This window comes from Schistocerca gregaria, chromosome 3, assembly GCF_023897955.1.
Source record: "Schistocerca gregaria isolate iqSchGreg1 chromosome 3, iqSchGreg1.2, whole genome shotgun sequence".
NCBI classification, from domain to species: Eukaryota; Metazoa; Arthropoda; class Insecta; order Orthoptera; family Acrididae; genus Schistocerca; species Schistocerca gregaria.
This window is the reverse complement of record NC_064922.1, coordinates 865,372,917-865,398,073: the sequence shown is the minus strand read 5'-3', so window position 1 is coordinate 865,398,073 and position 25,157 is coordinate 865,372,917. Positions and strand designations below refer to the sequence as shown.

At 41.4% G+C, this 25,157-nt stretch overlaps 1 protein-coding gene across 1 annotated transcript in view; it reads right to left on the bottom strand.

Annotated features, from left to right (window-relative positions):
• Positions 1-25,157, bottom strand: part of LOC126355634 (uncharacterized) — a 459,686-nt gene that overhangs the window by 216,488 nt on the left and 218,041 nt on the right. The window contains exon 7 of the mRNA XM_050006000.1: positions 19,789-19,977. Coding sequence (XP_049861957.1) covers positions 19,789-19,977 — 189 coding nt within the window. The remainder of the gene's footprint in view (positions 1-19,788; positions 19,978-25,157) is intronic.

Here is a 25,157-nt window from a genome sequence, read left to right as displayed (position 1 = left end):
TTTCTTGAACACATCCGCACACTATATATTGTCCGCCGCACTGATCCCCCTCACCCTCTGGTGTCTCCCTTCCTCTCCACCCCCAGCCCGTTGCCACGCCTTTACCGATGTGTCCTACCCTATCTCCACACCCTCCCCCTCCTTCCCCTATGCAACTTCCACCATCTACCCCTCCCGGATGATGAGCTTCACCCTGACATCTACCCTTCCTACCAACACTAGCCCCATCTTCCTCCTGCATCCTCCTTAGGGCTCCCTCTTCTCCTCCTCCCTTCTCCTGAGTGGCTTTCCCCAAGTACTCCCCCTCCCTCTCTGGTGCTCCACTTCAGTGTCTCTGCACTCCCTCCTACCTTGTCTTCCCTCTTCATCTCCTGCCCCACGTGTCTCCTGCCTCTTTGTGTACCCATTGACGCCCCTACTCTTTTCATCCCGCCACCTCTCCTGCTGCCCCTTGCTCTCCCCTCCTTTTCCATCCTCTCTGGCCTCTCGCTCGGCACGTCCCACCTGGCAGTTTTATTATTCATTGTGTGTGCTCCAAGTGGGTTTTAAGCGTGTTGCTCTGGAGTGTTTTTAATACTGTGGCCGACTTTTAGCCTGTGCGTGTGCCTTCAGTGTCTTCTTTGTGTTTTAAGAATCGCCAACCCCCATGAACGTCTCCATGTCGGTGTATTTTTACCTCCATTATCTCCCCTTACTCTGTTCTATGTCCCCCTTTTTCATCGCCTTGTATGTAACATTATATTCTTGTCTAAGTTGTCATGTCACTTGGCTGAACAGCACCGGATTGTGCCGCTGACAACCCTCCCCTGCTCATATGGGGAAGAGGGAGGAAATCATAATAAACGAAAAAACAGCTACCCCAGCCGCCTGGTACTCTCTGTAGTTCGTGTGCGCATCTCGGCCGTACTGCATTCCAGTTCCGTGTGCTGAGATATCTACTGTCGTTGTTTGGAGTGTTCCTGTGTTGTTGTTATCTCGCCGTGTTTATCACCTCGGTTCTTGCTTGCTTGCCTCGTGTTGTGTCCTGGTCGGTCGGAGTGTCTGTCGTCCCCAACTTGTTTGTTCGTAGTTAGCGATACCTCCAGTGCCTCCCCCACCAGTCCGCTTCGCATCTCTATTCTCTGGCGCTCACCGCTAATTGGTCGCTTGCGGCTATTACACTAAATTCATGTTACTTTGGTTGTTTAAATATCTGATAGATCGTGCTCATCGGGGATGGATCCCGACTCTTTCTGATCTGAAGGACGGTTTACAACGCTCTGATCACACCAGCTGTGCTGCGAGCAGCCGTCGACCCTGCCGCGTTACAGAGGCAGCAAGTCGCTTAATCAGGACACAATACTCAACATGTGTTACCATATCCTAATAAATGTTCCTCAACCATCGTTATCATGTGCCCTATCGTTCCTCACCTTTTCCTGCACCCACATCACAGTCTGGCTGCTTCTAGCGCCTTCATCTGGTGGCAGAAAGCGGATCAATTATTTTTTCAGCGTAACCAGCGAGCTCGCTGGTTAATGAACCTAATTACCTACTATGTTCAAGCGCCCTGCGATGTAAACATCCCGCCCTGCAGCTCTCGGAACACCGTCATCCAGCAAAAATGTCAGATACATTGAGATGTATAAGTACACATGGAAGCAAGAAAGCGAGTTCAATCAGTTCATAAACTTCGGGAATTAATGAATGTGCAAAACTAGATATCAGTTTTATTCCTAATATGACTGCAGATTGAAAGTTGTTTGTCACATTCGCAACTTTGACTACTGAAATTATTTCACGTGTTATTAAGTCGCAGGGACACTGTAAGGGTAGATTCTGTACCAAGCTATCGATATCTGTCGTAACTGTCTTTGGGATGTCAGTAAGGGGTCGGAACGCGCTCTCTAAGTACCCTTACATGAGCAAATGAGACTAAAGTACAGGAGGCGATCACACGGTGGTCAGTGCCTTTGAAAGATCCAGCTTTGTCAGACCGGTAGAATGAGTCCTGCCTGGTAGAGTCGGTGGAGATGTTTAGAAAGTAGCTGCGGGGTGGTAAGATGATGCCTGAGTCCATAAAATTTGAATATAGTCAAAAACAGAAACTGCTCGTCATTCGTGTGCATTGTTCGGATTATGTGTGGCTGTCTGCATGTCCATATTGCAAGACCAGAATTGTTGAATTTCCCGACACTTCCACAATCTTAGGAAATGTTCTCCATGCTGAGTAGATATGCTTGTAGCATTATAGAAGTAAGAAGTAAGTGATCTCACACGTTACAGTATCGGTTTGCTACTAAACCACTCGAATAGTACAACAGTTAAAGTCATCACCCCCTATTCAATGATTTTCTTCCAGTATTGTACGAGATGTTAAGATTTTCCTTTGGTTCCCATATTTCACGTGTTGTGGAGTTGTAAACTACTTGCTTTGTACATGAATAGGTGTGTGCCATCGTGGCTTAAAAGCGATTTCGGTGCAAATATTTTGCTTTTGTATGCAAGTATTTTCAAAACTATTAGAATTTCCTTCCCTTCATTTCTCAGTCTTTTTCGTTTTTATGCCGAGTTATAGTTGGTATGCGACAATAATTCGTTCCGTGTCAAGTGTAATTTTTCTGTGCCATGTGGTGGAGTTCTTTCGAAGATCAGCTTTGCATTCTTTGTTAAACGTGGTAGGCAATACTCTCCATTCTTTCTATGCATGCTTTTCATAACAGAAGGTTAGAGGGAGATGCAGTGCATCATTTTATACAAAGTGTGGCTATGTTTTGTCTTGTGTTTGTCTGTTATGCCAACCAGCTGGACACAGCTAGCCTGTTGTATACGACGGAGCTACAAGCACCGCTGTTTGCACGTTTCTCATGTACATTAAGATGTCGTTAGACTAAGTGTCGTATAAAGCAATTAACTGTGTGTTACGGTCATTGTAGATACGTTGTACTAATACGTTTTCTAAATTTTGCAATCAGTTCGCGTTGCTATATAAATTCACGAGTCTTAACTTTGTATATGATAGCAGATTTCAGTTCATGGCATATTTTGGATTTCATGTAATCCAGTCTCAAAACTTATAGTCTGAGATGTAGGTAGTGAGGTATCCTTCCCTGATTTCTTGGGCTGAACCACTAGGAACTGCAGTATAGGCGTCATGTTGTAAAAGTGTTAGTGGGTATTTTGAAGGCTCAGATGTTTAGGAAAGATTTCTGGGTTTCGATGAGCAAACAATTTAAACATCTGGTTGCCAGCTACTAATAAGACCTCAAATAATAAGTATTAAGACTGCCGTTGGAGAGTATGTACACTTTCTCAAATTGTTGTGAATACAGATGTGATGCCACATCATAAAGGAAGAAATAAATTCTTGATTACTTCAATTAAAGTAATTGAAGCACTTACCTGACTGTAAACAAAATTCGAAAACTTCAATAATTGATGAGTGTATAAATTTGCAGCTAGAATACGATACATACGTATTTAGGTATTTTGCCTGATTTTTTCCGACTTGATACGTGGTTGCATTTCTTTCAAAACCAAGTCTTTGTAGGAACTTGAGCACTTTCTCAGACAGAGACACACGTGCCAGGTAAGACTGGTCGTTAAAATGCGCCAGTGCATGGCAGAGTAACGTTCCAGGGCGGTTCTTAGAGAACTGCCGCAAAAGGCAGAGTTAGGTACGAGGTGAGGCGAAATTGTACAGCTAGCAGAGGCAGGGCTTTTGGTGTTCCGCGACGGGTCCACCTAGGTGACTGGTAGGGGAGGGTGCAGGTACAAAGACGAACAGCATAGCCAGAAATGAGTGAATCACAAGGCTGGGAATCGGTGACGGCTGTTGCTCGCATGGCCTTCGTGCAGGAGATACACCAAAAATGGTGGAGTGCCAGGCAAGCTGAAAGTTGGCTTCTTACAGGTCTTTGGGAATCTGCAATAACTTACAGCCAAATATTTAAGCAAATCTGAATATATTTGCAGTCTCAGAAAAATGAGCTGCATCCAACGACAAATGGTTCAAATGGCTCTGAGCACTATGGGACTTAACGTCTGAGGTCATCAGTCCCCTAGAACTTAGAACTACTTAATCCTAACTGACCTAAGGATATTACACACATTCATGCCCAAGGCAGGATTCGAACCTGTGACCGTAACGGTCGTCCGGTTTCAGACTGAAGCACCTAGAACCGCTCAGCCACAGCGGCCGGCCATCCAATGACTACACAAGTTAATGAAACTTCCTGGCAGATTAAAACTGTGTGCCGGAGTCCCGGTCAGGCACACAGTTTTAATCCTACAGGAAGTTTCATATCAGTGCACAGTCCGCTGCAGAGTGAAAATATCATTCTACACAACATAAGATCTCATTAAGGATAGACAGACCATGAGATTCTGCTCATCACCTCCGATATGTTAATTTTTAAATCGTCATGTTGAACTCTGAACGGTTTTGAGCTGATATATATTTCGTGTCTCCCCATGAACCATGGACCTTGCCGTTGGTGGGGAGGCTTGCGTGCCTCAGCGATACAGATGGCCGTATCGTAGGTGCAACCACAACGGAGGGGTATCTGTTGAGAGACCAGACAAACGTGTGGTTCCTGAAGAGGGGCAGCAGCCTTTTCAGTAGTTGCAGGGGCAACAGTCTGGATGATTGACTGATCTGGCCTTGCAACATTAACCAAAACGGCCCTTGCTGTGCTGGTACTGCGAACGGCTGAAAGCAAGGGGAAACTACAGCCGTAATTTTTCCCGAGGACATGCAGCTTTACTGTATGATTAAATGATGAAGGCATCCTCTTGGGTAAAATATTCCGGAGGTAAAATAGTCCCCCATTCGGATCTCCGGGCGGGGACTGCTCAGGAGAAAGAAAACTGGCGTTCTACGGATCGGAGCGTGGAATGTCAGATCCCTTAATCAGGCAGGTAGGTTGTTGTTGTTGTTGTTGTCTTCAGTCCTGAGACTGGTTTGATGCAGCTCTCCATGCTACTCTATCCTGTGCAAGCTGCTTCATCTCCCAGTACCTACTGCAACCTACATCCTTCTGAATCTGCTTAGTGTACTCATCTCTCGGTCTCCCTCTACGATTTTTACCCTCCACGCTGCCCTCCAATGCTAAATTTGTGATCCCTTGATGCCTCAAAACATGTCCTACCAACCGATCCCTTCTTCTAGTCAAGTTGTGCCACAAACTTCTCTTCTCCCCAATCCTATTCAATACCTCCTCATTAGTTACGTGATCTATCCACCTTATCTTCAGTATTCTTCTGTAGCACCACATTTCGAAAGCTTCTATTCTCTTCTTGTCCAAACTAGTTATCGTCCATGTTTCACTTCCATACATGGCTACACTCCAAACAAATACTTTCAGAAACGACTTCCTGATACGTAAATCTATATTCGATGTTAACAAATTTCTCTTCTTCAGAAACGCATTCCTTGCCATTGCCAGTCTACATTTTATATCCTCTCTACTTCGACCATCATCAGTTATTTTACTTCCTAAATAGCAAAACTCCTTTACTACTTTAAGTGTCTCATTTCCTAATCTAATTCCCTCAGCATCACCCGATTTAATTTGACTACATTCCATTATCCTCGTTTTGCTTTTGTTGATGTTCATCTTATATCCTCCTTTCAAGACACTGTCCATTCCGTTCAACTGCTCTTCCAAGTCCTTTGCCGTGTCTGACAGAATTACAATGTCATCGGCGAACCTCAAAGTTTTTACTTCGTCTCCATGAATTTTAATACCTACTCCAAATTTTTCTTTTGTTTCCTTTACTGCTTGCTCAATATACAGATTGAATAACATCGGGGAGAGGCTACAACCCTGTCTCACTCCTTTCCCAACCACTGCTTCCCTTTCATGCCCCTCGACTCTTATTACTGCCATCTGGTTTCTGTACAAATTATAAATAGCCTTTCGCTCCCTGTATTTTACCCCTGCCACCTTTAGAATTTGAAAAAGAGTATTCCAGTCAACATTGTCAAAAGCTTTCTCTAAGTCTACAAATGCTAGAAACGTAGGTTTGCCTTTTCTTAATCTTTCTTCTAAGATAAGTCGTAAGGTCAGTATTGCCTCACGTGTTCCAACATTTCGACGGAATCCAAACTGATCCTCCCCGAGGTCTGCATCTACCAGTTTTTCCATTCGTCTGTAAAGAATTCGCGTTAGTATTTTGCAGCCGTGGCTTATTAAACTGATAGTTCGGTAATTTTCACATCTGTCAGCACCTGCTTTCTTTGGGATTGGAATTATTATATTCTTCTTGAAGTCTGAGGGTATTTCGCCTGTCTCATACATCTTGCTCACCAGCTGGTAGAGTTTTGTCATGACTGGCTCTCCCAAGGCCGTCAGTAGTTCTAATGGAATGTTGTCTACTCCGGGGGCCTTGTTTCGACTCAGGTCTTTCAGTGCTCTGTCAAACTCTTCACGCAGTATTGTATCTCCCATTTCGTCTTCATCTACATCCTCTTCTATTTCCATAATATTGTCCTCAAGTACATCGCCCTTGTATAAGCCTTCTATATACTCCTTCCACCTTTCTGCCTTCCCTTCTTTGCTTAGAACTGGGCTGCCATATGAGCTCTTGATATTCATACACTTGGTTCTCTTCTCTCCAAAGGTCTCTTTAATTTTCCTGTAGGCAGTATCTATCTTACCCCTAGTGAGATAAGCTTCTACATCCTTACATTTGTCCTCTAGCAATCCCTGTTTAGCCATTTTGCACTTCCTGTCGATCTCATTTTTGAGACGTTTGTATTCCTTTTTGCCTGCTTCATTTACTGCATTTTTATATTTTCTCCTTTCATCAATTAAATTCAATATTTCTTCTGTTACCCAAGGATTTCTAGCAGCCCTCGTCTTTGTACCTACTTTATCCTCTGCTGCCTTCACTACTACATCCCTCAGAGCTACCCATTCTTCTTCTACTGTATTTCTTTCCCCTATTCCTGTCAATTGTTCCCTTATGCTCTCTCTGAAACTCTGTACAACCTCTGGTTCTTTCAGTTTATCCAGGTCCCATCTCCTTAATTTCTCACATTTTTGCAGTTTCTTCAGTTTTAATCTACAGGTCATAACCAATAGATTGTGGTCAGAGTCCACATCTGCCCCTGGAAATGTCTTACAACTTAAAACCTGGTTCCTAAATCTCTGTCTTACCATTATATAATCTATCTGATACCTTTTAGTATCTCCAGGGTTCTTCCACGTATACAACCTTCTTTCATGATTCTTAAACCAAGTGTTAGCTATGATTAAGTTGTGCTCTGTGCAAAATTCTACTAGGCGGCTTCCTCTTTCATTTCTTAGCCCCAATCCATATTCACCTACTATGTTTCCTTCTCTCCCTTTTCCTACACTCGAATTCCAGTCACCCATTACTATTAAATTTTCGTCTCCCTTCACTATCTGAATAATTTCTTTTATTTCATCGTATATTTCTTCAATTTCTTCATCATCTGCAGAGCTAGTTGGCATATAAACTTGTACTACTGTAGTAGGTGTGGGCTTCGTATCTATCTTGGCCACAATAATGCGTTCACTATGCTGTTTGTAGTAGCTTACCCGCATTCCTATTTTCCTATTCATTATTAAACCTACTCCTGCATTACCCCTAATTGATTTTGTGTTTATAACCCTGTAGTCACCTGACCAGAAGTCTTGTTCCTCCTGCCACCGAACCTCACTAATTCCCACTATATCTAACTTTAACCTATCCATTTCCCTTTTTAAATTTTCTAACCTACCTGCCCGATTAAGGGATCTGACATTCCACGCTCCGATCCGTAGAATGCCAGTTTTCATTCTCCTGATAACGACATCCTCCTGAGTAGTCCCCGCCCGGAGATCCGAATGGGGGACTATTTTACCTCCGGAATATTTTACCCAAGAGGATGCCATCTTCATTTAATCATACAGTAAAGCTGCATGTCCTCGGGAAAAATTACGGCTGTAGTTTCCCCTTGCTTTCAGCCGTTCGCAGTACCAGCACAGCACGGCCGTTTTGGTTAATGTTGCAAGGCCAGATCAGTCAATCATCCAGACTGTTGCCCCTGCAACTACTGAAAAGGCTGCTGCCCCTCTTCAGGAACCACACGTTTGTCTGGCCTCTCAACAGATACCCCTCCGTTGTGGTTGCACCTACGGTACGGCCATCTGTATCGCTGAGGCACGCAAGCCTCCCCACCAACGGCAAGGTCCATGGTTCATGGGGGGAGGGCAGGTAGGTTAGAAAATTTAAAAAGGGAAATAGATAGGTTAAAGTTAGATATAGTGGGAATTAGTGAAGTTCGGTGGCAGGAGGAACAAGACTTCTGGTCAGGTGACTACAGGGTTATAAACACAAAATCAAATAGGGGTAATGCAGGAGTAGGTTTAATAATGAATAGGAAAATAGGAATGCAGGTAAGGTACTACAAACAGCATAGTGAACGCATTATTGTGGCCAAGAGAGATACGAAGCCCACACCTACTACAGTAGTACAAGTTTATATGTCAACTAGCTCTGCAGATGATGAAGAAATTGAAGAAATGTACGATGAAATAAAAGAAATTATTCAGATAGTGAAGGGAGACGAAAATTTAATAGTAATGGGTGACTGGAATTCGAGTGTAGGAAAAGGGAGAGAAGGAAACATAGTAGGTGAATATGGATTGGGGCTAAGAAATGAAAGAGGAAGCCGCCTAGTAGAATTTTGCACAGAGCACAACTTAATCATAGCTAACACTTGGTTTAAGAATCATGAAAGAAGGTTGTATACGTGGAAGAACCCTGGAGATACTAAAAGGTATCAGATAGATTATATAATGGTAAGACAGAGATTTAGGAACCAGGTTTTAAGTTGTAAGACATTTCCAGGGCAGATGTGGACTCGGACCACAATCTATTGGTTATGACCTGTAGATTAAAACTGAAGAAACTGCAAAAATGTGGGAAATTAAGGAGATGGGACCTGGATAAACTGAAAGAACCAGAGGTTGTACAGAGTTACAGGGAGGGCATAAGCGAACAATTGACAGGAATGGAGGAAAGAAGAACAGTAGAAGAAGAATGGGTAGCTCTGAGGGGTGAAGTAGTGAAGGCAGCAGAGGATCAAGTAGGTAAAAAGACGAGGGCTAGTAGAAATCCTTGGGTAACAGAAGAAATATTGAATTTAATTGAAGAAAGGAGAAAATATAAAAGTGCAGTAAATGAAGCAGGCAAAAAGGAATACAAACGTCTCAAAAATGAGATCGACAGGAAGTGAATAATGGCTAAGCAGGAATGGCTAGAGTACAAATGTAAGGATGTAGAGGCTTATTTCACTAGGGGTAAGATAGATACTGCCTACAGGAAAATTAAAGAGACCTTTGGAGAACCACTTGTATGAATATTAAGAGCTCAGATGGCAACCCAGTTCTAAGCAAAGAAGGGAAAGCAGATAGGTGGAAGGAGTATATAGAGGGTCTATACAAGTGCGATGTACTTGAGGACAATATTATGGAAATGGAAGAGGATGTAGATGAAGACGAAATGGGAGACACGATACTGCGTGAAGAGTTTGACAGAGCACTGAAAGACCTGAGTCGAAACAAGGCCCCCGGAGTAGACAACATTCCATTAGAACTACTGACGGCCTTGGGAGAGCCAGTCATGACAAAACTCTACCAGCTGGTCAGCAAGATGTATGAGACAGGCGAAATACCCTCAGACTTCAAGAAGAATATAATAATTCCAATCCCAAAGAAAGCAGGTGCTGACAGATGTGAAAATTACCGAACTATCAGTTTAATAAGCCACGGCTGCAAAATACTAACGCGAATTCTTTACAGACGAATGGAAAAACTGGTAGATGCAGACCTCGGGGAAGATCAGTTTGGATTCCGTCGAAATGTTGGAACACGTGAGGCAATACTGACCTTACGACTTATCTTAGAAGAAAGATTAAGAAAAGGCAAACCTACGTTTCTAGCATTTGTAGACTTAGAGAAAGCTTTTGACAATGTTGACTGGAATACTCTTTTTCAAATTCTAAAGGTGGCAGGGGTAAAATACAGGGAGCGAAAGGCTATTTACAATTTGTACAGAAACCAGATGGCAGTCATAAAAGTCGAGGGGCATGAAAGGGAAGCAGTGGTTGGGAAAGGAGTGAGACAGGGTTGTAGCCTCTCCCCGATGTTATTCAATCTGTATATTGAGCAAGCAGTAAAGGAAACAAAAGAAAAATTTGGAGTAGGTATTAAAATTCATGGAGACGAAGTAAAAACTTTGAGGTTCGCCGATGACATTGTAATTCTGTCAGAGACGGCAAAGGACTTGGAAGAGCAGTTGAACGGAATGGACAGTGTCTTGAAAGGAGGATATAAGATGAACATTAACAAAAGCAAAACGAGGATAATGGAATGTAGTCAAATTAAATCGGGTGATGCTGAGGGAATTAGATTAGGAAATGAGACACTTGAAGTAGTAAAGGAGTTTTGCTATTTAGGACGTAAAATAACTGATGATGGTCGAAGTAGAGATCATATAAAATGTAGACTGGCAATGGCAAGGAAAGCGTTTCTGAAGAAGAGAAATTTGTTAACATCGAATATAGATTTATGTATCAGGAAGTCGTTTCTGAAAGTATTTGTTTGGAGTGTAGCCATGTATGGAAGTGAAACATGGACGATAACTAGTTTGGACAAGAAGAGAATAGAAGCTTTCGAAATGTGGTGCTACAGAAGAATACTGAAGATAAGGTGGATAGATCACGTAACTAATGAGGAGGTATTGAATAGGATTGGGAAGAAGAGAAGTTTGTGGCACAACTTGACTAGAAGAAGGGATCGGTTGGTAGGACATGTTTTGAGGCATCAAGGGATCACAAATTTAGCATTGGAGGGCAGCGTGGAGGGTAAAAATCGTAGAGGGAGACCGAGAGATGAGTACACTAAGCAGATTCAGAAGGATGTAGGTTGCAGTAGGTACTGGGAGATGAAGCAGCTTGCACAGGATAGAGTAGCATGGAGAGCTGCATCAAACCAGTCTCAGGACTGAAGACAACAACAACAACATATTTCGTGTATTGTGGTAACGAAATTATATTGACACGGTTTTCTGTCGTCTACATCAATTACAGAAGTTAGAGTGCAGCCCTTGTTATTAAATTATTCATTCAACTTTTACTTCGTATTTCTGTATATTTCATTAACGCGCAATTCTAGCCCGTACAGCCGGCCTTTGTGGCCGAGCGGTTCTAGGCGCTTCAGTCTGGAACCGCCTTACCGCTACGGTCGCAGGTTCGAATCCTGCCGCGGGCATGGATGTGTGTGATATCTTTAGGTTAGTTAGGTTTAAGTAGTTCTACGTTCTAGGGGAGTGACGACCTCTGATGTTAAGTCCCATAGTGCTCAGAGCCAATTGAACCATTTTTTTCTAGCCCATACATAGACTATTTGACTGCAGGGTCATAGCTACATGTTATTATTTGCAGCGAATTAGCTTCAGGCAGACGTGCGTGGCTCGAAACTGTGACTACATCGAGCTGTTCTTTTTAAAGAGAGCAGAAATGAAGGAACATTAACTCGTACTTGATGGATAGCCCATAGCAGAACGCTGTTTATAGGCTTGTCGTCAAGCCGCAGCTGTACAGCTGCTTCACAGGGAGAAGTGGCAATCGTTAACAGGATGTCAGCCATGCGCATGTGTGTCCACATTTGAGTGCTGTTGTCAGACGCTGACAAAAAGTAATCCCTGTAACATGATGACAAGACCGTAGTAACAACTGCTATGTGAAGTCATATTCCACAGACAGTTAATCATCTGTGCTGTTCCATAACATAGATACAGTTTACACCTAACATAGTCACTGCGTTGTCTAAAAAAATTTTTCCTAGTTAGGACAAGTTGTTTTTAGTTTCCAACAGTGATTGGGATTAGTTATTCTTAGTATCCAACAGTGATTGGCATTTAGACCTAGCCCTAGCATCGACTGGAGAATAGGTCAGCGATACTCGGGCTTTGTGCTCGAGCCACAGCAAGTGCGCCACGTGGAGTCTTCCAGTGACGCGAGAATGTCTGTAAACACCGCATCTAATCACTTGCCGGTCGGTCTCTCGCTAGTCACCGAAGTACTGACACACTGCGGACGGATGCCGAGTTTTCCCGTGTCTCACGTCCCACCTGCTGCATACTAATCGCGAGGCAACTCCTGTTTACTATATGCTACCTATAGACTTCGTACAGTTTGTCGTTAACACCCACAGTTAGCGCAGCAAATATTATTCTCTTCGTGTAATTTTTGCTTACTTAGCATTGTGAGTGGATTTTGGGATTTCAAATAGTTACCATTTTCATCTTGAAGTTCCTCCTGCTTTGACAGACGGCCCCATCTAAAGGGAGAAAGTAAATGAACGAGTCTGGAATATTGTCGGAGGTTTTTCCCGATTCAGATTCAGCTGTTCCTTGCGAGGCTAAAGATCCGCATGACTGCTTGAAGAAATCTTTGTATGGATCTGCAGAAGGTTCCAGTAACAGTAACATTTAAAATATCTAAACAAGCGTTAATCGGCAGTTTTGGCAAGTGATTTCGTGAACAACGATGAAGGTTATTCCTGTCAGCGGTTTATTTCGTCATAATGGTAAGAATGATACGAGTGAAACTAACATTCAGACACACTACAACCGTTTGAAGGTCGTTCTGTGGTGACTACATTTCCAAAGCAATGTGGCACTGCAACCTGTGTGGTTATACTGATGTTTGGTGTTGCCTTGTTCGAACTGTTTTGCAAGGAACTGTGCATCCGTCACGATCAAATCCCAGAGAGGCAGAAAACGTTGCTTACAACACTCAAGTGAACTCCTGTTACAGAAAGAACGTTAAGAAATTTCTTGGCCTAATTCTTCTAGTGGGACGAATAAGTAAAGATACAGGGAGACAATTATTGAGCTACATAAAGGAAACGTAAATTAATTTCAAAACTACGTCGTGTACACACTTTATTAAACTTGTAAACGTCACTACGGATATTCAGATTTAGGTTATGACGTTTGCCATATGCCTGCCATCACTGGCGATTATGTGCCGCAGACGAATACTGTAATTCTGCATGGCCCGCTGAAGTGTCGATGACCTGTATGGTTTTTTCAGCTCAGCAATAGCTTTGGGTTTATTGCTATAAGCCTTGTATTTAGTATAGCTCTGCAAAAAGGAGTCGCATGTGTTCAGCTCCGGAGAATATGGCGGCCAATGGATTCCCATGCCAGTGCACTCTCGGTACCCCAGAGCCAGAATGCGGTCCCCAAGGTGCTCCTCTAGGACATCACTCTCCTGCTTCAGTGTGGACGAGCTCCATCTTGCATGAACCACATCTTGTAGAAATCAGGGTCATTTTGGATAATGGGGATGAAATCGTCTTCCAAACCCTTCATGTGCCGTTCGGTAGTCACCGTGCCATCAAGGAATATCGCACCGATCATTCCGTGACTGGCCATTGCACACCGCACAGTCACCCGTTGAGGGTGAGGACTTCTCCATCTCGAAATGCGAAATCTCAGTCCCCCAAATCCGCCAGTTTTGCTTATTGACGAACCCATCCAAATAAAAGTGGGCTTCATCGCTAAAGCAAACAATGCATGGACATACTAATTCCCATCATGCCCCGCAGCCAACTGTGCAGTCTGAATGTCCTAACGCAAACCGTTCACAAGTTATGATTATTTTATTTCATATAGTTCAATAATGGTCACCCTGCAGATGGAACGATTATTTCTCTAATAGTTGCTCCAGTCCTTCCACAAACTGCGAGTCGCAATAGATTTGTACAGGTTTTGACATTCTACCACGAAGCTGAACAACAGATCTCCGAGACTTTTCAAAGTTCCAATGTGTAAGTAGGCTGTTTAGGTTTTTTTTTATATTTAACGCCACGTAGCGCTCTGTATGAAGATCACTGACTGTGCTGTGTGCAGTCTGTGGCTGGTTGGCATTGTTGTAATACTCGCCATTGTAGTGTTGGGCAGCTGGATGTTAACAGCGCGTAGCGTTGCGCAGTTGGAGGTGAGCCGCCAGCAGTGGTGGATGCGGGGAGAGAGATTTGTAAGTCTGGATGTCATGAACTGATATATATATATATATATATATATATATATATATATATATATATATATATATATATATATATATATATATATATATATATAAAATGACTATTAAGGTAAATACATTGTTTGTTCTCTATCAAAATCTTTCATTTGCTAACTACGCCTATCAGTAGTTAGTGCCTTCAGTAGTTTGAATCCTTTATTTAGCTGGCAGTAGTGGCGCTCGCTGTATTGCAGTAGTTCGAGTAACCAAGATTTTTGTGATGTGATTTGTGAAAGGTATAGGTTAATGTTAGTCAGGGACAATCTTTTGTAGGGATTTTTGAAAGTCAGATTGCGTTGCGCTAAAAATATTGTGTGTCAGTTTAAGCACAGTCATGTATAATTTTTCTCTGGGGACGTTTCAAATGTACTGGTTATTTTCTCAATACATTCATTACACTTTACATACGAAAGATGCAGTTGTCTTTGCATGAGGGTATGATTCCATTAGCAGGAGCGCGTGAGTGAGATAAGCTATATATCCAATCTGGAGATTTACACTGGTGAAGAGAAGAAACACGAAGATTCCGTTATCTCAGTCCGTGGCTCTCGTCTTCGCTTGCGGCACCATATTTTCCAGGACAATTGATACTACAGCATCTCTACTGTGCAGTTGCTATTGAAAAGCGAAATAAGAGATTGTGGTGTTATTATGGTCAACAGAATACTACCGACAATACTGAAACCCAAAGCCTCAAGAGTGATGAAACATGACACATTTTCCGTTAGAAAATGTGACGTTCTTCGCCTCATATGGAAAGACAAGCGGGACGTCAGAATGAGGGCAACAAATAATGATGACAACAGGAATGAACAATAGAAAAATCCGGGAGGATGTATTGAAACCTGTGTGTGTAACTTAGTACAATGTCAAAATGAAAAGAGCCGATCGTGTGGATCATTACCTTTCGTACTGTCCTGTTCTAAGCATATCGATGAAATTGACAGAAAAGTCCTCTTTTTTCTAATAAACTTTCGACACTTCAGTTCGTTTGGATTTCATGCTGCACTGAATCTGTAGAAAGAAAGTATAAGTAGTGTGTTCTTTCGGTGGCGAAATAGTGCATCATCGATGATGGTAATGAAGGCTCTCCCTAGCCAGAGACAGACATGCCCAATCCATTTCTAGTTGAACAAGGAAAGGGCAGCACATAAAGATCAACCTGGATCGCAATTGCGAGGCATGCAGTAGCATGGATGTGTGTCCTGATGCGGAAAGAAGAAATTTTCTGCCAGTCTGCAGAGTTTGTGCTGCCAGTCGGGAAAGAAGTGGAACAAGGTATATTTGCAAATTTTGTACGGTTCAACTTGATACAGGGAAATGTGTGACGCAGTACCATACATTAAAAAAGTACTTGGATCTTAAATAAAAGAAATGAAATAATAGCAGCTGTAAATGATAAAAGACTCCTCGAAAACAAACCAAACTGCTCAGAGATAATTATTTGCAAATTGTTTATGTGCTCAATGCAGTGCTACGTGTATAGTAACGAGAGTAAATTTTATAACCAAGGAACACAGCAGAAATAAGTTTATCGTTTGTTTGTGCGATGCAGTGCAAATTACTGTCGTGCACAGTAATATAGTCGTTTAAATTATTATTTTTAAATGTAGTTTACAATTATATCACGATTATAGGTTAAGAAAGGTGGTACTATTCTGCATGCATTAAATTTATTCATTCATAATGTGGGAAAACGTTTTATGTTAGTACACTCAAAGTTGAAAATAAAAATTATGTAAAGTTTATGATGTGCATATTTGTTAATGGTTACTTGCAAACACAAAATAGGTCACCGAAAAGATACCCTTTTGTACAGTCAAACGACTGTGTCAAAAGGAAATTAGAGGACTTGCAAATCAGTTACGTTGTGCGGGATGCATACAAATCGGGTAGCATAGAATATCTGGCCATTGCAGTAAGCTGGAACAAAAATGTCCTGTTCTTAACACATTAAGTACGCGACATTGATCGGTAGAGTTCTGACCTTGTCTGTATTACAGCTATAATTCGGACTACTACCTGGACTGCTCGTATATGCTTAAGACGACTTTGATGCACCCTGGACTTGTTCTAGTTACCTGTTCACTTCGTAAACATCGACCTCAGTAACCGCCTGCTTGTTCCACGGGTCTCTCTGCGTTACAGTCAGTACGATTGATCCTAAACTACGTTCCAGTAGAGTAGGACAGAAAACTATTATTGCCTGTAAACAAGAAAAGTGTTCGGGTATTGAAATTATATCTGTATGGAAGACTCCAAGACCATATATTTTCTATTAAGCATTTGTGTATCAGAGGTTTCTATATAAAATAACCAATTTATTAATTTTTCTTTGAAGTACCAGTGCCTTTCGCATGAAACCACCGACTCCATTGCAAGACACAGACTCCTAGTGGTACACTGAAGTACTTCTACGAACGTAGTGCGTTGTAGCAGTCACTTATAGCTTTCAAAGAAACAGTCGGTGTTGAAACTATTTGATTCTAGGAGAGTTTGTTGAGGAGTTCACTGACAGTGAAAGCAAGAGTTTGGGAAGCTACTGTCACGTAAATTTGAGTTTGCGCTACTGTAGTTATGAGTAGTTTTGAAATGAAACGAATACAGCAACACGAACTTTTAACACAAATTTATTAAATTTTAGATCTGCTTTTCCTTATTATGTAGGACTGCAATGTGTTTTAAGCATTACAAGTTGGAACTTAGTCTAGGACAAATGCGAAATTGCTTTCATATGCATCACATGAAGTGATGGGTGGTTTCAAGGTGAAACAACGATAGTAAAAACTTTATTTTTTACTTTTTGTCAATTTCTTCTTGTATTAGTTGCTTACTATGATGATAAAGGTCAACTTTGTGCAAAATTTTAATTTTTTTTTAATGTTGGTACTCAAAAGAGCAGTCCAACATCAGGTAAGCAACAGACACTAATCCACACAGATATGTAGCAACATAGCCCCTGCTGCTGCAGTGCCAGAGCATAGTCAGGGTTCTGTACGGAGTGTAACAGCAGCTGCATAAGAGCTTTCCAGCTGTGAGGACGTTAGAATCTATGAAGATGGACTAATGGAGTGATCATGAGTTTCGTGCTACACCACATTAGAGTTATCAAAACGTTGTGGATAAAGTGTGAGTACTGTAGTGTTATTCGTCTAAATACAAACATGAATTTGTGTAAAAAATGGCTGCTTGTGTTACCCACGGATGCACATACAGAATCGTATAGTTTGCAGTTAATTTCTCCAGCTAACTTCATTATCTAAAATAATACTTTTGGTTTAAATATGGACTACTCGTTTCCATGTTTTCAGTCAACTTTTATGTTTGAATTATGCTTGTTCATAAAAGTCAGCACAAGTAAACCTTGAGTATCAAGGCATTAAGACTAAATATAGCAGGCCAATCGAACATAGCACAAGTAGTTCAGAGCATTTCTGTAATGTTCACATTGAACAAACTTGGACTTCATGTGTTTATATCAGATCCTTCCAATTTAATTTTTTCGTCATTTTTCTTATATATATATATATATATATATATTAAATGTAACGTGTACGACACTATTCATAAATGGTTCCACCATTTCTAAGTATAATATCTATTCATTTGACACAATTTATTGTTAAACAAGTTTTCCTTTGCTCTTGATAACTGATGTTACAGCTTATGTACATGCAACATATACTGTACTTCAATGTTTAAATCTGAGATAAACCAGAGAGTGTATGTTGCAACTAGACAACAAATTATTCGCTTATAATTTTCAATATATTAATTCTTTTTTGTGCATATGTGATTATTTTGCTCTGTGCCAGTTTTGGTGTTGGAAGATTTTTCTTTTTTATGACATCTCTTGCTCCAGAAAGTAATAAAAACTTCCGTGAATAAAAACTTGACACATAATCTTAATTTTGTTATTTCAGGCATTTTTGTTTTCCATTGTTGGGAAAAGATGTTCCCCTCAATCCGAACACACCACCTCATGACACTGTTGTTCACCGCAAGAAAAGGTTGTATACTGTGTGTGAAGGAAACGTGCAATACAAAAAGAAAATTATGTTTCTTCAGCAACCAAACCGACATCTCAAGCAGTGAAATAATCATTTGAATGATGTGGCACGAGGCCTTTCAGAAGGATTACGATGTAAATGAAGAAAGTATTTCAGTGCTTAACAGTTTATCCAGTGTAAACGAAGACAAGGCACATCAGTTTTCAAGAAAACAGACTCTGTTGTTCTTACAAAATGTGGCTTAGTTTGGAGGTCTTCTGCATTAACGAGTAACTTTTATTCTACAAGAACATACTATTATGTCAGCGTTATATTTGATACTTGCTTCCCACGTCCTAGAACAGTAAGTAAGCAGTAGCAAAGTGTGGTTGGGGCATCTGGTTTCACAAGTAACGCTACATGTATGTTCCCAAAATTCCATTGATTTAATGGTTCCTAAAGTTATGAGTAAGTGTGAAAACAAGACTTTACTTCAAAACTTGAGTGCTCACATTCCACATCAATGGTCGCTTGATAATCATTAGTATTACAGTCTAGTATGGCTTATACAGTACGACTGCAGCACTGAAAACTAAATGCAAATACTGTAGCGTAATTATCATTCAATGACAGCGAACAAAATTTGTAATAAAGGACACTGGCTAAAAAGTTGCAAGATTGTTTTGCTTATGAAACACAACTGAAGATTTAATTTCACAAAACATTAAAGTATTGTTCTGTTCCGTATAAAATGTTCATGTAAGTGTGTAAGTATTTGAACCCTCTGAAATTGAAATTTCTTGTTATATACAATATATTGGAATATATGTGCGTTATTAATCACAATGGTAAGTTAATATCATGACTGAACTAGGTAGTCCTGTTCGTATAAAACTGTCAGATGGAATGTAATAGTGTGAAGAGCAAACAATTTGTGTGAGAGAAGAGATAAGCTCTACCTGACTTTAATTGTAAGCGTTTTATTGTAGTGGTAATGTTCAACTGTCGTAAGCTCATCAAATAATATTAATACAATTTTGTCTTACTGTGACTAAATGCGACATTTCACTTTACGAATTGAGTATTTTAGAAGTGAGGTGATCAAAACGGTTTGTGTCATTTGTACTATGGACTAATCCAGACAATACTGTTGTTCGACTTGAATAAATTGATGAATGAAAAATTCCATCAACAAATTAGGTTGTCAATTATTTGATGATGAGTACTTCATATTTGTGTACATACTCTGATATGACTGTCAATTCGATGACTTCAAGTAGAGAGGGCAAGCTTTACACGAAGTTTTAATGAAGAAACTCTCCTCTTGGGTTCCCCAAGAAAGCGAACTATCACATCCTCTGGATTCAACCCATTCCCTCTACTCTAACATGCTTGTGCAGCTGGCACCTGCAGCTGCCATATAGCATGCTGAGCCCGTACTAACATGTGTCGGCCTGGCCCCGAGTTGCTGCATCACATCTGCAGCAGCTGCGACGGACATCAGGGGTGCTGCAAACGGCATAGCGACAGCTCCACAACTGGCCCCGACAGCTGCTGCATACCGTGCTTAACCTGCTACAGCCTGGCTCCGAAGTATGGCAGCACAGCTTCAGTGCTCATAAGAGTGCTACCAGAGTTTCTGCAAAGAGCATAGTGGTAGCTGAACGACAGCTCTGCAGCTGGTACATAGTGTGGCGAGCCTATACTCACGTGCGGCAGCCTGGCCCTGAGGTGTCGCAGCACGGCCTCTGCAGCTGCGAGGGCGCGGCCAGGGGCACTGCGTGGGGCGTAGTGGCAGCTGAGCGACAGCTCCGCAGCTGGCACCCGCAGCTGCCACACGGTGGAACGCTCCTCGCAGCGTAGTGATGGATGCGGCGGGCCTGGCACCGCATAGAAGCCCTGCCGGAGTGCAACAGCCGCAAAACTGACCACACAGCCGACAACAAAACAAGTCACAAAATTCGTCACAACGTGCTCAGAAACCAATTCTCTTTTCTTTGAGGTTACATTTTCGATTACATCAACATCTTCATTTTCACTCTGCAGTTTCCGATAGCTAATCATCATATGTTAAAATTTCTACATATTTCACACACAGCCTAAACAGGTGTCATAGTGACGAGATCATTGATCTTTCTCCCTTTCTTCCTCTTTGTCATTTGAATTGTGTTTTTATTATTTTCTCATGTCCGTGTCTCCCACCTCTCTGTATCTCTGTCGCAACATGCACACGTATGAACGCAAACCTATGGAGAGAGGGGGCGACGGAGGGTGAGAGAGACAGAGAGAGAGAGAGAGAGAGAGAGAGAGAGAGACAGAGAGAGAGAGAGAGAGAGAGAGAGAGGGAGGGAGTAGAAAGAGAGGAAACCTGACCCCAAAACACATGAAAGGAAATCCTAATGATGTACGTGATCAAATAGGAAAATAGTCAAATACTGGTTGTACTGAAGCATTCACTAACCTAATATGTGTACAGTTTGAGTTAGAGACGATAAAAACGTTAAGACTCAAATTTTTCCACACTATAAACTACATTTAACAACTTTCATGACTGCACTCACGACAGTTTTGTTGTGTTTTACCTGACAAGTTATCCAAGAAGCTCATGAATGTTCTACAGATACTAATCCAGTTAGCAATTAATGTAAAAAATTAAAACAGACACAATAAAATGTTGTAGGACTAATTTCCAGTCAGCCTGCTAATAAAAAACATATTGTATTTTCAAACTTAAAGACACTCATGATGAAATAGATAACTTAATATGTATTGCGGAAGGAAAAATAATGGAAGAAGAACGTAAGTTTTCCTAAAACAGGTAGATTTTAATCTTATAATTTGTTCTGTTAATGTGTTACCTTTTAGAACATCAGAATCAAGAATATGATTATATTCAGGTTATATATGGTAGTAGGAATGTCATGGGAAAATTGGGCCAAATTTTACCCTTGCTCTTAAACTTATCCCCTTACTTTCTTACTCCTCTCAGCTTTCCGCTCCCTCTTATCGACCCCCCCCCCCCCCCCCATCACCACCACCACTACAATACAACGTACATATATCTGTTAATGTGCATGATATTTTACTGTTATGGGCACAAGCGGATGGTTATGGGAGGAAAACGAGAATTAAAAGTAGTTCCATTGCATTTCTTGAATCTACAGAGACATGAGAAGCATTTTAAGCTTTTATTGATAATCGCTGAAAGCAAGAAAAGTTATCATTTCTGCTACATTAATAACCTTTTGAGAATAGCTGTTAGCTACTTTACTATTCCTCATCACTACACTCATGTTTGGGAGCCCTGTTTATACTATTTTCATTTTAAAGCATAGTTGATCGCGCATTTAGTTGACTGCTTGTCACTGAAGCCAGTGAACAGCGTCATGATCAAAGCAAAGAAACAGTGTACAATGTTCGACAGTTATGCCAGCAATTAAAGCTACTGATTGTTGTGCGTGCAGATATCAAATGTTTGCTGCTAGCGACGAAATTCGTGCGCACAAATCGTATAGTATTGCTTACTACCTACACTGTAGTTTCAGTGAGTGATGTCTTGCATTATGAGGATATTACATTCGCCTGCCTTGTACATCTCAGCTATTAAAATTTCCTCATTACTAAATAGTCCCTTAATTTTAATTGAGATCTTCGCAGGCATTGAAAAGGACTCTATTGGCTCATTAGGTTTACTCATCTTCAATATATTCTGCGTATTTATGTTCTTATTTCTAAATTGCTTCCAGATATACAAGAGTTAGATGCTGACATAGGACAGCATTTTCAGGCTTCTCCTAAATGCTGATCTCAATAATTTCGAACAAGGATGCTTATTTGCAACCCATCCCTCACTTGCGGTGGTTTTATTGGTATTATGAGGGTTTATAAATCCTGATTCATGAGTGTGAAATAGGTCTCTGTTTCTGAGGTTTTTGTGTATAATTTATTTAGTTACTCAATATTTGGTATATAATAATCCAACATTACTTATGGTAATAGCTGATTTAATGATAAACATATTTAATAATTACCTGGCACTTTGACAACTTTATTTAGGATTCAAGCCTTGGAACCAACAGGAATTGCTACAGTGACACCATCTTCAGAGACCTGTTGTTCGAGCAACTCACAGCTGCAAATTTAGTTCATTATAGTTAGTGTTCGCAGTGAAAACAACAGTTCACATGATGTGTTGTGCTTTTTGCACAATCAGGCTGTTAAATGCATGTATGTGGTCACCAAGGTAATGTACAGGGTAAACTAAAAGTTTAACATTTGAACATTCACTACTTCTCGGAATAATGTAGGCAGAAAGCTTAAAACAGGTACACATGCTTGACCCTGGTAATACCAACTCATCATCCATAATATGTGATGCCCTGTGGGGAGGGGGGTACTTTGAGCCCACCGCCAAGAAAAACCCAAAAAGTAATAAATTGCGTTAAATATGTTCAACTTTTACTAACAACATAAATTTTAAATATGTACTGAGATATAAGTATGGTAGAGAAGTTGAAAATATCTTTTAGCAGATCTTAGCAACACCAACGCATGTTCTGTAATGTTTACACCAAGTGAACGGGCGCTATATGAACGCAAAAAATTTTAAATATAAATTTAGTTAATTGTTGATTTTCATTCACAGCATACTTTTTAAACTTGTATGTATGTCTAAGAAGGGTCCTGAATCTGAAAAAATGAATATGACATTTGTTGTGAAAAGTCAGATTCACTACTAAGATTTCAATTTTTGTGTTAAGTTTTACTAAAAAATTTAAAACAGTTACCGAATCTGATATTAGAGAACATTGAAGACAAATCTTGTTTTTAAATTTTTAAATTTACCAGACTAGGTAACGACGCAAGTCCCCCCCCCCCCCCCCCATCCTCCCCCGTCCTTGGTGTTGCGCGGGTTAAAATCAGAGGGAGGTGCATTGAAACCAAATAAAACTGCGGACAATGATTAACAGAGATGGCGCTTCATATGATACAAAAACAATAATTAGCATAACAATTGATTTTTAGGAATGATGATGGTCTTTGCAATTAATGTTGGAGGTATAAAGTCGTCATTGTCAACAAAACCTGTAGGCGATGGACATTGTTGTGGACAGCACTGTACATCATATTAGTAGGTCTGGTGAGATACTCTGGTCAGATGTTGTCTTTTGACAACCCTAATGCGATATTTCATATTTTCTTGGTGATTTTTAACATGGTGAACACTCTGGTCTTCTGCTGGTTGTTCTCATTATTCCCGCGAGGACGATGAGAACAACCGGCGGAAGACCCGATTATTCGACATATCATCCCTAATGAGGTCGGACAATCGGAATAGACTTGAGACTTCAGGTAGGTCCACAGCCAATAACCACTTGGACTGAGGTCTGGGGACCTGGGAGTTGCGACTCAGCACGCGATCCTCACCAAACGATTTGCTCAAGCGATCTTAAACGTTTGTGGCAATGCGGGATGGAGCGCCATACTTCATAAAAGTCGTACCATCCAGCAGGCGTTTATTAGCTAAGCTAGCGATTATGCGATTCTGTAACATACAGGCGTACCTCGCACCTGTCACGGTAGCGATTTGAAAGGCAGTACCCCACATTTCCCCGACGTAAGAGAGTTCGTTCAAGATTAGTAAGGTAAATCCAAATCACACCGTGACCTTCTCGTCACGCATTGGGGTTTCCATGGCAAATATAGGATTTTCGGCAGCCCAAATTCTGAAATTGTTTGTATTGACAGGCCCTTGGGGTGTGAAACGGGCTTCATTGGTCCACAACATGTTAAACAAACAATCGACATCACCTGGCACTTTTTATGATGATTGGTTGGTTTGAGGTAAAAAGGAGTCCCTCATCCTGACGCAAACAAGGCTCAAGGTAGAACAACACCCAAAATACGTTTGGGAAAGTAAAAGGGAAAAAAAGGAATCCATAACCACACCTTAAAATAAAACGAATCGAACGAACAAAAAAACGGGGAAAATGTGCACAACAAGTAAAAGCAGAAGGAGGTATTAGAACCTTAGAGCAGAAGGTCTGGGCTGGCTGATCGCATGAATAAATGAGGATGAGCCAGCCATTCTGCAACACACTTAATTGTCCACCCCAAAAGACAAGGCGAGATAAACACATGAAGGGAAAAGACAAACACTAACACAAACAAATTCAAAGAAATGGTGACAGACAGTGAAAATGGAGGGAGGGTGGAGGCCAAGAGAGAAGGTCAAATGTTCACCCTTAGATGGTATGATAGAAAAAACCCTCACGAATAAAACGTAAAACTAAATCTGCTGTTGAGGTATTGTCATCCAACACCGAAGGTAGGGTCCTGGGAAGATTAAAAGTCCGACCCAGAGCGACTAAAACTGGGCAGTGTACCAAGATGCGGACGACAGTCATAGGTAAGCCACAGCGACGCCAAGGTGGGTCCTCGCGGCAGAGGATGTAACCATGTGTTAGCCACATGTGGCCAATATGGAGCTGGCAGAGAACCACTGAGTCCCTGCGAGAGACCTGCATGGATGACTTCCACACATTCATAGTCTCCTCAATGACATGCGGTACTGAGGTTGTGAGATTCCGTTTCCCAAAGCCAAAAAACCAGGTGGTGTAATAACGAACGTAGGTCAGTTTCAGAGATGCCCATCTCCAGAAGTAGTTTCCACATAACCTGTTTCGCCAGCCTGTCAGACACATCCTGGAGTCCAGACAAATACCACTGAACGACGGGACCGTTCCAGGCCATAGATGGACTCCTGGATGGTCGCTACCAAAGGATGACGAGGGTAGCATTGGTCGATAGCATGGAGGATGCTCAAGGAGTCAGTACAGACAAGAAGTGACTCGCCAGGGCTTGAGTGGATATGATCAAGAGCACGAAATGTGGCCGCCAGCTCTGCAGTGAAAACACTGCAGCCATCTTCCAAGAAGTGCTGTTCAATATGGCATCCATGAATGTAGGCCAACAGCCATCGAGGCGTCGGTGTAAACCACTTCAGAGCCCTGGAACACGTCAAGAATCGGGAGGAAGTGAGAGAAAAGAGCCGCAGCGTCAGCTGAGTCCTTAGGGCC